At 35.8% G+C, this 15,477-nt stretch overlaps 1 protein-coding gene across 4 annotated transcripts in view; it reads left to right on the top strand.

Annotated features, from left to right (window-relative positions):
- The first annotated feature begins 8,829 nt into the window (after positions 1-8,829).
- Positions 8,830-15,477, top strand: part of LOC122070536 (probable serine incorporator) — an 8,396-nt gene continuing 1,748 nt past the window's right edge. Inside the window, exons 1-12 of one of the 4 annotated variants that reach the window (XM_042634722.1) lie at positions 8,838-9,121; positions 10,083-10,129; positions 10,228-10,552; positions 10,713-10,786; positions 11,406-11,565; positions 11,671-11,695; positions 11,842-11,931; positions 12,858-13,029; positions 13,180-13,253; positions 13,955-14,024; positions 14,610-14,681; positions 14,761-14,894. In XM_042634722.1, the coding sequence (XP_042490656.1) occupies positions 10,357-10,552; positions 10,713-10,786; positions 11,406-11,565; positions 11,671-11,695; positions 11,842-11,931; positions 12,858-13,029; positions 13,180-13,253; positions 13,955-14,024; positions 14,610-14,681; positions 14,761-14,894 (1,067 nt within the window). In that variant the 5' untranslated portion in view covers positions 8,838-9,121; positions 10,083-10,129; positions 10,228-10,356. Of the gene's footprint in view, positions 9,122-9,934; positions 9,951-10,082; positions 10,130-10,227; positions 10,553-10,712; positions 10,787-11,405; positions 11,566-11,670; positions 11,696-11,841; positions 11,932-12,857; positions 13,030-13,179; positions 13,254-13,954; positions 14,025-14,609; positions 14,682-14,760; positions 14,895-15,477 lie in introns of those variants that run through there. The other 3 variants (XM_042634721.1, XR_006137818.1, XM_042634720.1) reach the window with 3 other exon arrangements.

The raw sequence follows: 15,477 nt of genomic DNA, 5'->3' as shown, positions 1-15,477 counted from the left end.
TAGCGAGTCGACCTGGTTAAACCTGGTCAGGTCGAGTCTTGTTTTTTTCTATTTTATATATATATATATATATATTTAAATGCAATAAATATGTAAATAAATCATAAAAATACAGAAAAATATAAAAAATGCAGGGAAAAAAAAAAAGAAAAAGAAAAATCACAGATTAATAATTCGAGGGTTGCAGGCAAGAGTCTTTTCTCTTGGTTATAATGTTAGGTTAGGGTTAAGGATTAGAAAATATAAATTATATCATCCAACAATCCAATCTCTAATAAAATAAGAACTTTGGATTTAGGAATACGGGAAATTTCTTGGCCGGGTCCCAAGTTCTTTTTGGCAGAAGGAAGGAGTAGGAGAAGTTACTAAGTTAGAAGTCTTGGGATTTGGGATTGTAAAGATTTTTTTTTAAAGTGCCTTTTGATATGATGATCAGATTTGGTGGGTTTTTCTAAACTTAGCCAAAAAATCGAGTCAATATAGAATCGTCTTGACTCGTCTCGAGTCTTTTTTTTTTTTAACACAGGGTGAGTCTTCGTGACTCTTGACAAGTAATCTCAAATTTTGACTCGACTCGGGCAAGTCTTCTCAGTCAAAACCTGATTTTCAACTTAAAAAATCTTGCATCTTAATTGAATCGAACTGTCCACACTGTGAAAACACAGAGACAAAGTCCTGATCTTTGAATAGAAAAAAGAATGGATCTCAGGATATCAATTGAATTGACTTATTTGAACACCCTTAGCAAGAACCCTGCCGATCAACACCAGACCATGGGTAAATGGGAGGGCAACAATATAGTCTTTTTGTGCCCGACGCAGTCTAGACGTTTCCTCCCTCAAGCATTGCGAGAGAGAGAGAGAGAGAGAGAGAGAGAGAGAGAGAGGGAATTGGTGGTGCACATGGAGATAGTGCAACCAAGATTGCAATAGTAAAGGGGAACTGAAGTAGGGCGAGCACGACAGTTCCTTAAACATATGAGAGCACAAACAATTGGATCATCCCACATACATTGTAGCATTCAGAATAGCGGTCATTGACAGAGGCAACACTCTCCCGCATAAGCATTGCTGCCCACTATCAGCATTGCAAGTAGTAGACTCTTCCCTTACCCCGAAAAAAAAAAAAAAAGGAATATATATATTTTTTATTTTTATTTTTTATAGAGGAAAATGTATTTTAGACTGATGTCAATTTAGAATTCATGAAAAATAAAATCGAAACTGATTGTTTCAAAATTTGATCTTGGATTTGGTTTTGGAAAAAACAAGCTCCTATTTAGTTTTGATTTCTACATGTAGTACCTTGAACCGAATAAAAAAACTGAAACTGAACTAATTGGCACCAGTATAGCGGTGGTCAAAGTATGGTTTCCTTATCCCTCATCAATACATTGGATCATTTAATTCTCAAATAACTATGCCAGGACACGTTATATATGGAAATAATATTTATTCTCTCATTATTATTAGGTTGGTGAAAATTTTCATCCAACGTGGGTGAAAGGAAAGTACACCCGTCAAATGTCATTATTGTTAGGAAAGGATAACACTTTCCCACTCTGAATGAACTTGTGAGGAAACAATTGAACACAAATACAATAGAAACAATATAAAACACAAAAAGATTTGTACGTGGAAAACTCCTTCAACATGAAGGATAAAAACCACGAGACCTTTCTCGGAGTCCACCCAAATCTTCACTATAAATTTTAGGTACAAAATCTAAATCCAACTAGATACAAAACAAATTCTCAACAATATCAAATGGATAAACATCCACAATTCTAATAACAATGGAATCCACAAATATGGTGAAGATAAAACAACAATATCAACTCCAACATGTGAAGAAATGGAAGATCTCACCTAAAATAGTGGTCTAAGAAATATCCATGAAATCTAGAACAGAAAGCTCCAAAGGACAATCCAACCGTACAGAATGAAGAGCAAGAAGTTATGAACACGGTATCCAAATTTCAGCTCAATCAAACCATGAATCGATCTCTGATCGTCGACTTGTTCACTGCTGCCTAGAGTGGTTTTTCTCAGGCCAAAACGACTCTAAGTCTCTCCGCCTCCTTCTCTTGTTTATTTCTTCACTTGTCAAGCTACTCACAAGAAGGGTAAACAAAAGAAAGGGAAAAAGAAATGGTCTTTGACCATTGTACCCTTTAAGAGCCAAACATATAGGCCCACATTGGGCTGGACAAGGCCCAAAGGTCCAACAAATCTTCTCTATGCCATTTCCATTGGTTGAGCTGCTAGCTCCGTGAAAACCGACGGCATACGTAACCTCCTCCATTTAAAAAGGTAGAAACCTTCATAATTTACACTAGAGGTCATGTTCTCTTGTCATGTGGCAAATTTGGATGGGTCTGATTGAATCCATGTGATAGAAGACTCCACATTTATATATTGACCAGATTTAATATTTGTTATGGCGAAAAGAGCTCACCACTGATAACACACCACGTGGACTCAGTGGAACGAAGCGAGATCAAGCATAACAAGCCTCAATTCAAGGTAGGTCCATCAGTCTGAGTATGGCCGAGCTATATTCATGATCAGTGTCCGCTATCTAGGTCGGATATAGCGCGACCGACTACAATCACGGTTGGACTAGTTACTGAGTGACTAATCTACGCCTGCATGTGAGGGGTGGCGCGCATGAACTGTTGGGCCATATCTAAATTACAACTGGGGGTCTAGGTAGGATAATATCTGAAGTACAACTGAGTGGTTAGACTACAACTAAGGGTGTCAATCAGTTATGTTTTGGTTCGGTTCCAAATGATGATAAGATGGATCATAACTGAATAGAGAACTGACTTGGTTCCATATTTAGATACTCAAACCGATTCTATTTGGCTCCGTTTGGTTTCGGTTCCAATTTGGTTCTAATATGCAGTATTAAATTGGTTTTATTCCTCAGTTTTAATTTGGTCATGAAAATGGTTCTACTTTTGAACCATGACTGTAATGGACCAAAAGCCAAAATGGGCTCAAGTTATGGGTCTTATGGCCATTGCTAACTCAAAAATTATCTTATCTTGTAAATATGTGATGATAAATTGCAAAAAACACTTGCCACATAAAAAAAAAAAAAAGCTTGCAAAAAGCACTCTTGAATGATAAGGGCAATTCGGTTCGGTTTCGGTTCGAACAGACGGTTCTGACACCCTAAACTGAAATTGAACCGAACTGAATAGCATACTCACATATTCAAACTGAATTTGAACCAAATAAATTCGGTTCGATTTCGATCCGGTTAATTCAACTCAGTTTCGGTTTGAAGTTGACACACTTAATACAACCATGCCCATAAGCATGGTGTTGACCTGCTATCGAGTGCTTGACATAGGTAGATTGGCAACCAAGCTACCAAATCAAGGTCACTCGGCACTTGATGTCTATGGGATCGCTCGATGGAGCACGCCTTTTAAAAGGAGACACATTTTTAGTCTGAACGTCCTAATCAAGAAAGGATACTCATTAGGAATTAATGACTCTAGATCCTCCCTAGAAGGAAGGAGATCTCCCGGTGTACCGGGACATAAGGAGCTCCCATGATTGGGATGTCTCTTAGATTCACTCTCTTAATATAACTTTTGTCATGATCGGACTCCTACTAGGACTAGGAGACTTGTCAAAATGGGACTCTCTATTGTTGCCATTCCTCGACTATAGATACATAGATAAACCCCCCCTTCTAAGAGATTGAGACTTTTTCATTCTTATCATAATTACTGTTTACAGAGAAATCTAACTTAAACATTAAAGAGTCTCTCGCCGAATCAGCCCTGCACTTACTATCTGGTGATTATTCCTCTATGCAAGACTCGAGAGTTGCCTAATTAGAATGATTTCTTGCCACAACAATATTAAAACTAACACAAAAATAATTTTAAAATGAATTTTCTAAATTAGAAAAATGTTATGTCATAATGAAATATAATCTCAGTTTTTATATTTTTTTGTCATTCGGCAATACGCCCATTTGTTTTGGCCAGAAGGCCCAGAACTAATCCAGCGATCCTATACCATATGTACCATCAATGCCAACGGTGGACGTGGCATGCTCCCTTGAAAGCTCCATCAATTTTATTATCAGTATCTTACAATAATGTTACTCTAGCTAGGGTTGTCAAAAATGAGATCGAATTGATTGAATTTGCTAATAACTCCTTATTTAGAAACTGTTACAAGATCAAAACCGATCCTTTCTTACCAGGCCAGCTTCGATTTAACCCAATTGAAATCAATGACGGCTTCAACCGGACTGATTGAAATAGATTCGGTTCGAATTCACTACTATTCGAATCCTAGTCTGTTTATCAAATGACATATCTGAATCCGATTCGATATGTGATGGAATTTTAAAAACTAATATTATATCCGAATCTGGGAGTTTATTGGATAATTGGATATTATCCGATCCAGTAAACTATCTAATTAGTAAACTAATCTGACCTATATCGATTGTGGAATATTGACTTTGATTACCGATTTTGTTGGAAATAAACTGATGCACCATGCCTATTTCTTAGAAATGGACCAAAATATTTTTATAAAAGTGTTTATAATAAGGTAATATAGTAAGATATCATATGATTTTTACAAAATATTAAATTAATCATATATTACAATCTAATAGTTAATTACCCGGATACTATTCGATCTAAATTGAAAATATTCAAATCCAGATTAATTATCTTTTGGATGGATTCAGATATTGCTCGATAATCAAAATCTCGAATTTGAAAACCGTTAAACGTATTTGAACATGGATCAAATACGAATTTTTCGACTATCCATTTATATTCCAACTTATGTATGAGTGTGTGTGTGTTTTTTTTTTTAGATACTAATGTAGATAATGATACAATGACAGTAATAATGACGATAACCACGAGACGCAGACAACAATTAAAGTAGTTTTTAATAGATTAATCACTATCATTATTTCTTAAGAGTTGGTAACTAGGGATTAACCCTTTTTAAAGTGGGATATAGTCAAAAAGCACCACTCATATTTTCCAAAGTGATAATGACTTTCACTTTAAGATACTTGATTTGCTTATGTTACTATAGATAATACTTCCAAGTTCCAAGCACTAAACACGCATGTTACGTCCTTAACCAAATGTTTACCTTTATATAGACAGAAAATGAAATATAACCTCCAACATTAAAACATCATTAAAGCATCACACATGTTGCTTTACTTCATATATTCTTATTAAATCTAAGCAACAAGACAAATTAAGGTACATAATCCCATTTTAAGTGACTCATACATTTTGTTCATAGATCTTATTTTTTATGAACTCTTTTCTGGTTTTCATCCCCTAGCCACCGACGCCATGAATTCATGTATGCGACCCTATTAAGTTGAAATAAGGCTGAATTTATTATTGCTGACTGAAATTGATATCAATATCTTGCTGATTTTATATCAGTAGAATGGTTTGTTAGTGTACGATGTCTTGTATTATGTTGTAGTTTAATCCAGGGAGTACTGGTGCAAGGCCTTGACAGGCAGGACGGTGGTCCCATTTGAATTTTTTATTTGAGGGTAATTGTGTATTTTTCAGATTAGGATTTTTCGCTATATATTTGTAGCAATGGTTTCTTTCTCTGTAATGCAAGTATTATTGAGAGGTGTGAGGGATGAGAGTTGTAACTCTATTCTCCATTGATAGTGAAGCAGGATCTCATCTCATAGGGGACATAGGCAACCTTGCTGAACCTCGTAAAATCCATGTGCATTGTTTGTTTTGTTTTTCCATTATCTTCTGCATTGTTTTAGGGTTGTGTTTCTACATGGTTACTAGAAAATAAGGACAAATCTGTTATTATTATAAATTTTAATTAGATTCAAGGGCACAATTGGTTGATATCGATACGTGTGGCCGAGATAGATATTGATTCTAATATAGATACTAATAACCATCAACACAATCATAGTTTCAAAAAATTGGATCATAATCAGAATCTACCCCTCGATTCCATTTAATATCAAATCCTATAAATTGGGGGTGTCAAAAATGAAACCTGTGGTTTCAAGTATGAATATCGGATTGGCCGTATTGATATCATCCGAGACCAATATTGGTTCCTGATCGATCCAGATTGATAACAAATATCTTTTCAGGGGTAAAATTGTAAAGAAAATATACCTTTTATGAAAAAATGAAGGCAAAAAGTGGCTGATACACAGCGATTCAATCTAGATCAATATCAATATCTAATAACTAAATCCATAAACGAGACTAATAATTTTTTTTTTTTTTTTTAACATCAAATTCTATTTTTTGTTATATGTTTTTCATTTCTTAGATCTGAAATCGAAAATATATCAATAAGGAACGAAACCGACTAACTGATTGAAAATCAAACCAATAATTAAAATAAAATAAAAAATTAAATGAATGTAATGTGTCAAATTCTAGATACACATATAAGCGTTCAAACATCCTCTGCCGCAAATGCAGCGGTGCAGTGAGCATCGAATGACCAAGATGATATTGAGGCACGAATTGATATTGTCTCGACCATTCGATGCTCGCCACATCACCTTACACGCGACAGACAATAATCACTTCATATAAACCATAGACGTGTCATTCAAACACTCCCTTAACTAACATAAAATCATGGAGATCATTTTTCTATACCATTTTAAAGGAATGAAACACCTACCGCCTAATAATCATAGCTACTCTGCCCTATTTGACAAAATCGAAAATATCTCCTTCCTTATAATGATATCTATCCATTACCATGATGATTCATAGTCAAATAGATTCTTTTTTATTTGAACTTTAAAATCAATTAAATTTAAAATATAAAATAAAATAAGAATCATATTGTAAGAGTAAGAGGGATGGTAGTCATGATTTCAAGTATCGATATCGTATCATCTGTATTGATTGAGATCAATTTTCAATACCTAATCAAGTGGAATCAATTTTGTATCATTTCAGGGATAAAATGGTAAAAAAATTATACATTTAAAAAAGTTAATGGCAAAACTGACCGGTACACTGATCGGTCCGGATTGGTATCAGATCGATATCGATACCGTACCCTAAATTCAAGATGGTAGTTGGTAGCCCATGACCGCCCCACTACCGCCCCACTTGAGTTCTGAGTCCTACTGTGTTCCCAGTATTTATAGACCTTAATGATACACACCCCAACGTTTACTGAAGAAGAAGAGAAAGACTGCATTAGTGCTGGCACACACACCACTGCACATGCTCCATGGAAAGACTTTTACTTTCTCTCTCTAGACTCTACATGTGGGACACTTTGTGGAGGATATACAGTGTTTGGACCAATCTGGGCCTAGAATTTGTTGTATTCTGCATAGGCTCACAGCTTAAGGAATGGGCCTAAAAATAATTCAATATGTGGACCCCAAAAAGGGTATCTGGTTCTGGTACGATCTGATTTTTGTCTTGTTTTCATCTATTAAAAAAGGGAAAAAAATAATAAAAAAAAGCAAAGAAAATCTAATAGTGGGCTAATAATGGAACCATCAACAAGTTCCAGATAATGAATGGGTGGTAATTTATTTATACTTAAAATGTATAACTGAGATGCCCTCAACTGTTTTCCCTTTTAACTTATATAACCGAATTACCTGTAATGTAATATTAGTATATTAATTACATCCTATATTTTTGCTTACCCAAGCCACTCTCATCCTTACCAAAAAAAAAAAAAAAATGCCACTCTCCTACACAATAATATATTTCTTATTCCTTAACTTTTATCAGGCCTATATAAAGGTGTTAATACTTATCTCCCTTGAATCGGCGAAATCGAATTGATCAGAATCGATATGAGCTAATTATATCATGTTTCAGACTGAGGTTTTGTGAGATTAAAACAAAATTGGATCACTAATAAGACATTAAACTGAAATTATAACCGAATTAAAATTGATATAATCATGTGAGAAATAGACACAATCCCAATATTCTTAAAAAAATAATTTTTTTAATACTTCAAAATATATTTATATGAGAAATCAAAACCAAAATGATAAGAGAAATCAAATCAAGTCGGTGCATCCTTATTAATTCATGTTTTGATTTTATTCACTTTTACATCAAAATCGTTCGAAACCGACACATTGACACCCCTAGTCCCAAACAAAGATTCCAAAGGGAGGTTGGGCCAAGTAGACTATTCAAGATTTGATGGATGATTGTTGGGGATTTTAACGCATTACCTAGGTCCATGGACCTTTAATGACTAGCCTTTTTTAATTACTAGCCTTAAAAGGTTAAAATTTAGTTTAACTGTCAAACATCAGGGGCCACAACATTACCTGGCTGGGCCCAGTATGACCCATGAGGCATCCATAGTTAGTCACATAATTACCTTTTTGCCTTTTGTAAACACCATAAGCTGAAAAGTAATAATTATGTTGCTTAAGACAATAATAATCAGATATTTGACTTTAGGGTAAAATAACCGTTACTCTATATTTACATCCTTCCAAGTTTAAATTCCTTGATTTCCATCAGGAAACCGTTAAAAGGGTATCTAAGTTGAAACCCGGCCCCACTAACACAAGATCGAACGTTGGTGATGATAAGTGATAAGGTATATACCGTATTGGCTATCTATGTGGCTAATGCTTGATTGAGGGTATTTTGGTAACTTAGAAGCGATGATCTCAGGAGAATAAAAGCTATTAGTTTGTCTTTCTTCGACGATACGGTACTAACGATACTCCCAGGAGAGAGAGAGAGAGAGAGAGAGAGAGAGAGAGAGAGAGAGAGAGAGAGAGTTCATTTTAGTCCAAGTCATTGACACTGGAGGAGGAGCGGAACCAAAAAAGCAAACGGCGGGAAAAAGAGAAGAAAGAAAATATAAATAGCTTTTAAAAGCGATCGTCTCTAGTTATAGAAATCAAATCAAGAGAAAAAGAGAGAGAAGGATAAGAGAGAAAAAAGTTTAAAAAAATCTCTCTATGCTTCTGTTTCAGCTTCAGGTTTCGCCATTATAGATCATCGAAGGTAAAGGAGGAGCTTCGCGAGGGATCTCTCTGTTCACACAGAGATCTGAGGGTTGAAGGCTTGAAGCTGAACCACTACTTACAGGTACGTCCATAGCAATCTTTACTGTTTTTTCACTTATCTTTTCGTTAATGTGATGATATTAGAATGAAATGTAATTACTATTTCTGGATTAAATCAATATATACTCCTCTTTTTCTCCTTCAAGTTTGGTGATTCTTCGGTGATCCTTCTTCGATGATCAAGTTTAGAATTTTGTAAATCAATTATGATTCTCTGCGAATAATTGATCTTCTCTTCACGAATTGTTTCGTTTTACCTCATTTCCAAAGATTTCGGAAGGAAGATAAGAGCTTTGTCTTAATTTCTTAATTTGTTTTCTTTATGTAGTTTTCAAATTCGATGCAGACATTGCTCAAGATCACATCAACTTAATTCTCTGTTAGGATTGAATTTCCTGCAATGATCAGCAGCGTTCTTGCATTTCACTAAATTGGAGAAGTGTTTAGCTTAGGAAACAACAATGGAAGGGCATTTCAGTCACTTAAACCAAAATAAAGTTAAATTCTCTTTCCCAATTCTCTGTTACGAGGACTTGCAGAAGAAGCAAGAACACCTCATCTCCTTTACTTTCCCGTAGGCTAGTATCCAACTTCCAACCCTGATGCTTGTACTCCTCCACAAGGATCTGGAACGCTACTTTACCATTCTTCACGTACCCGACCACCTGGTTGGTAGGTATATGATCCGTATATGCAACTAGGTATCAAGTTCAATTACTATAATGCATAGGTAGCTTGAAATTTGTATCAATCAGATTAATTCTATTGGTCGGACCCATCAATCTACACCGTTGAAATGTGTGGCTCCCTCTTGATATGCAACATAAGCCGTCTGATCCAGTGTGTCATAGGTAAATTAGTTATGCTTTGCCCTATGATATCTCGACATTTTCGTGCATCGCACGTATCTCGTACGCTGTATCGAATGGTTTCTTGTGAAATGTGTGATCTCTGAATGCTCTTTCTGGTTTCTATTACAATAGATAGCTGGACTTGAAAGAGAATTCCTGCAAGCCGCCATTAAAATGTGGTATTTAACTCGTATTTGTCGGTTCTTGCCTTAGAATAAATGGGTTGTGAACATATGGAACGCATGAATTTTATAACATGTTCAAGTTTTTGTTTCAGATTCTCAGTTGCAGATAAAGACACATTCTTGGATTAAAATTGGAATGAGATCTGTTGGGTTCTGTTCATGGCTATTTATAAAACACCACTCTCAGTACTGAGGACAAGGGGAAGAAATAAATAAAGGAAATGGAGAGCAGCCGAAGCAATAGTAGTAATAGTGAGAGGTTCAATGAGTTCATGGAGGACTCTTGTTGCAATCAATTCTACATGGGACCCAATCCTTGGATGGCCCGGTATGTCTATGGTTTGATTTTTCTGCTTACGAACTTGTTGGCATGGGGGATAAGAGATTACGGTCAAAGCGTCCTGACAGAGATGGGGAGTAAGACCATTTTCTTTCTTTGTAAGAAGTTTGTTTCTTAATTTTTTGGACTTTCTCTATTGGAACCATCATAGCAGTGAAGAAAAACCTGGAAAAACTTGGAGCCTTAATATAATTATCACCCAAAAGGATTGAACCGTATAGTTTGGTGTGCGTGCAGGACTCAAAGGATGCGAAGGTGGTCGTTTCTGCTTGGGTACTGAAGGTGTACTGCGCATTAGCCTGGGCTGCTTTGTATCCTTTCAATGAAGAAGGAAAGATTCATAACCCTTTGAAAATTCAAAACAGAGAACTTGTGGAAAACTGGAATAGCCATTTATTGTCATTTTGGAGCAGATTCTTAAAAATGTGTCTAGTTTACTTAACCGAAATGGATGAAGAAACCTTTTCCATTTTCAACTAAAACGCCTTTAATTAAAATTTCTGAAATTCCCTTTAATACTTTGAACCTTTGAAGTTCAACTTTAGTGGAGCATTATTGAACAACTGCCAGAATTTCAGGTCTATTAGGATTCAGGATTGTTGAATCTTGGACTCTTGTTTTCTTATAATGATGTATAGCTATTGCCTGGTGAGGATGGTTCTCTTTTGGCTGCATTGAAACTCCATTTTCTGTTGAGAATGAATCGTTTCAGAACCGTTTAATTTAGTCACACTTGAACTGTAAGAAGCCTTGATAACAAAGTAAAACAGATACATCAATGCAGTAGAGACCAAATGTACTAACTGCTGATTCATGGTTGGGCCCTTATGTCCTGGTCATCGTCCAATTTTCAGCAGCTAGCAGTCTCCCTGCCTTATTGGCGATTTATTCAATTCTATGTTCCTCTGAGTGAGCCTTAATTTTGAACAGATATTCTATTTCGTAATGTTTCTTTCAACGGCTGGCGCAAAAAAGTTGAATGAGCGTAGAGATTCATGGCATTCTGGTTGGTGGTCTGCCAAGATTGTTATGTGGATTGCATTGTTAGTGCTCCCTTTTTTTGTTCCCTCAGAATTTATTGATCTCTACGGTTAGTGTACTCATGCCTGCTCCCTTTCCTTGTAGTTTTTCCCTTTTAACAGTTATCTAGATCAGTTGCTGTAAAACTCTTTCTGAATCAATAGTTCTCTTGCAGGTGAGATTGCACATTTTGGCGCTGGGTAACCATGCAGACTTTTCTCTTGTCTCGCCTCTGTTCCTAATCCAATTACTCTTGTTTTTTCTCACAAATTTCTCTTGGAAACCAAAGATATAACTTATAATTTATATGTTGTAGTCTTTCTAATTGTTTTCAAATTATTTTTAGGATCTTCCTCCTGGTTCAACTCATTAGTGTGATCAGTTTCATAAAATGGCTGAATGACTGCTGCCTATCAGAGAAAAATGCAGAAAGATGGTAAGGTTCTTTCAACCACAGATACTGGCATGGAAATCTTATTGTCCAAATTGTAATTTTGCAAGCAGTCACTTGGACAGGGACATTAGGTCTCCATCTGGTCACAAGGGAAAGAAAAGGGAAGGGAAGTGAAGTCAAATTAATACTAAAATGGTAACTTTTGTAAGCATTACTAACATGATTGTATAATTGACTCCAAAACATTCCGAATATAGTTATTAAATTGACTATATTTTTCAATCAAAATACTTAATTATAACCAGTAAAACAAAGATTCCATTTGAAAAGTAGTTTGATTGTCATATTTAGTAAGAGTCAAAAGTTTTTCATTTTTTAAATTGTGATTTAATTTTCTCTCCCTTCTCTTTACTGGCAACTACATGGAGCCTAAGAAATGATTTGGCTGCATTGTTAGAAATCTTAGAAATTTTTACTTTCTATAGACATGAACGGAAATGAAATCTTAAAAGATTGTGTGTTATTTTTTTATTTTTTGGAGAGAGAGAGAGAGAGAGAAGTTTGTGTTTGAGTCTCCATTTTTTGTTCCGATTCTCTCGACAGTAAAATATTTAATATAAATTTAAAAGACAATGCGACATAACAAAGACATGGACACATCATCTCTCTGGCAATCCTAAAGACTTCGCATGCAGAGACTTCTGTTTTATGCATAATAATTAGATTCCTTTAGGAAATCAGTAGCCAGTTTTTTTTTTTTTTTTTTTGGGGTGGTAGAAATCAGTAGCCAGTTGGTGTTACCATAAATGCGTGAAGTGTAAGAGTCCAACAGTATCAACATAGTTCCATGACCAACACATTTGGACACCCCAGAAAATATGACAAATGAGTCTATCCATCCTTTGTTACATGCAATTGCATATACACACCTCTTATCAAAGCTAATCCACTAGAAAAATCAATTGCAGCCGCATCCATGTAATGTTGGTGTCAAGTGCTGCTTACGTTATTTGCTTCGTTGGGATCATCCTGATGTATATATGGTATGCACCTCAGCCATCTTGCCTGACCAACATCTTCTTCATCACCTGGACACTGGTACTGCTACAACTCATGACCTGTGTCTCTATCCATCCAAAAGTAAGTTACAGTATTCCATTGATATATTAGTTTCCACTTATTTAGTTCAGAACCTGCAGTAGTAGAAGCTTCATGCACTGGGTTGCTCTCTTTTTTTTTTAGCTTCATTTCACATTGTTTTAAACAATTGCTAAGTTTTCGCTAGAACAGGTGAATGGTGGCTTCTTGACTCCTGGCTTGATGGGGCTTTACGTGGTTTTCATTTGCTGGTGTGCCATTAGGAGGTATTATTTGACAATTTCCAAAAAAATTCTTATTGTTTGTGTGTGTGTGTAACAAAATCAAGGAAAAAGCAAACCAGAATCTATGAAGAGAAGGAAAGAAACAAAAGAGAGAGGACGTGCTGAGAACCATGATAGGCTCAGCTTGTAGTATTGTGGACAATCAGTCTTTATAATGCTTAGTTACAGAAAATGGAGTCCAAGTAGGAGTTCTACTTAAAGTACAACTCAAGTCATAATTAATAAGGAAACAAAAACAAAAATATAAGTATATCTAAACTCTACAGCTCAACATAACTCACAATAGGGACAATCCCCCTACCATGAATAACCTTTAAGAGAGAGAGATAGGCTATTTATATGTAAACATGGGATATTGATTGATTGATATTCTGTCCAGCTTAAAAATATGCTGTGTTTCAGAAACAACACTAAAGCAGCTTAAGACAGGATGATCAGGATTATTCTCTTTAAACTAATTTTCTTTTATTAAAACTTATGCTAATAGGCACCAAAAATTTGAAAAATTATTCAAAAAAATTGCTATTCACATTCATGCATGGACATCTTGCACACATGCTTCTTTCTGTTACACTGATATTTGAGTGTGGAATTTTTTTCTGAAAATTCTGCAATATTTCTTTGTTGTGTTGTTGCTTTTACTGCAGTTCAGTTTTGATCTTGATTTCATGCCCTGTTAACAGTGAACCACCTACAGAGAATTGCAACAAGAAAGCAGAAGCAGCAGCGAGGGCAGACTGGCTTACAATCATAGTAATATTTCAATCTACTCAGCTTTGATACAAATATATTTCTTTTAATAGTGATTGGCAATACTTTCTGCACAACAAACCAGAATTTCAAAGAAAAAAATCTCTGCCAGGCCTTTTCGGTGAAAGAATTCAAAATGATTTCCAGTTTCTTTTCCTCTTCTACAGTTATCATAATCATCTTCCTCAAGACTGGTTTAATTGGAATGGTAGAAAAGGATGTCTATAGCCGATCCCAAATGGTTGGGAACTGGAACAGATACTGATGCTGATGATAAATTTAAATTAGAGCCACAAAATATAGCTTACTGGCTTAATATAGCCTCTTAGGAAAGCAAGGGTAGGCTGCGTACATCTGCCCCTCCCAGACCCTGCAGTAGCAGGAGCCTCATGCACTGGAATGCTCTTTTGCTTAATATGGCAAAGACTATGACAGTGCAGGCCAATTTCATAATTTCTTGAGCTTTTGTTTATGTTTTTAAATGTCTGACCATGTGTAGAGATAGGACCGAAAAATTTGGGTGTCTACACCATGCATGTTTCCTTATTAAGTTATTATGTCTGACAATTGAATTTCATATGGTTGCAGAGCTTTATAGTTGCATTAATTGCAATAGTTATAGCAACATTTTCAACAGGCATAGATTCTAAATCATTTCAGGTTAAACCCACTCGATGAACTACTTGTGTGTTGACAGTTACAAAAACCAAAAAATGTATCTGACAAAAGATGTGTGCAGTTCAGGAAGGACGAAACAGAAGCTGAAGATGATGTTCCATATGGCTATGCATTCTTCCATTTTGTTTTTGCCACAGGAGCCATGTACTTTGCAATGCTGTTGATTAGTTGGAATGCTCATCACACCATGAGAAAGTAAGTGTGCATATCTCTATGATTTTCACATCCGGTTATGTCTGCTTCTAATTTGTTTTTCCCTGAGAGTCTTTGAGTATTTTTTGATACCATTGATTGGTTTGAATGTTCATCGGACCGCATCTCAATGATTTCAAAACTTGGAATTCAATCCCAAATACAATAAGGAGAGGGTGTTGGGAGAATGAGGACTGAATTACCTGGAGTATTCATCATGAGTGAACATATCTCATGAATCAGAGTACTTGAAACCTTCCCTCGAAGCAAAATGGTGTCTCAATGAGGTGGGAGTGGGACAGATGCAGAGATCAAATGTGGTCTGTTTTAGTTAGGAAACAGCCTCTTTGCAAAGCGAGGGTAAGGCTGCGTACATTATGGCCCTTCCCTGACCCCACAGAGTGCACTGGATAGTCTTTTTTATTAATATATGGGTAGTTGGCAACATGAATTCCCCAGTATTTCATGATTAATGTGTCGGGCTGCATTGCCTGCCACGTCGCAACTTGTGAACTTTTACAAAGTTCAACTTTCATGATCCCTATAAAAAAATTTCCAAGATAGATTCCTCTCCCCCCCCCCCCCC

Source organism: Macadamia integrifolia, unplaced genomic scaffold (genome assembly GCF_013358625.1).
Source record: "Macadamia integrifolia cultivar HAES 741 unplaced genomic scaffold, SCU_Mint_v3 scaffold94, whole genome shotgun sequence".
Classification (NCBI taxonomy): Eukaryota; Viridiplantae; Streptophyta; class Magnoliopsida; order Proteales; family Proteaceae; genus Macadamia; species Macadamia integrifolia.
This window is presented reverse-complemented; position numbering and strand designations above follow the sequence as displayed.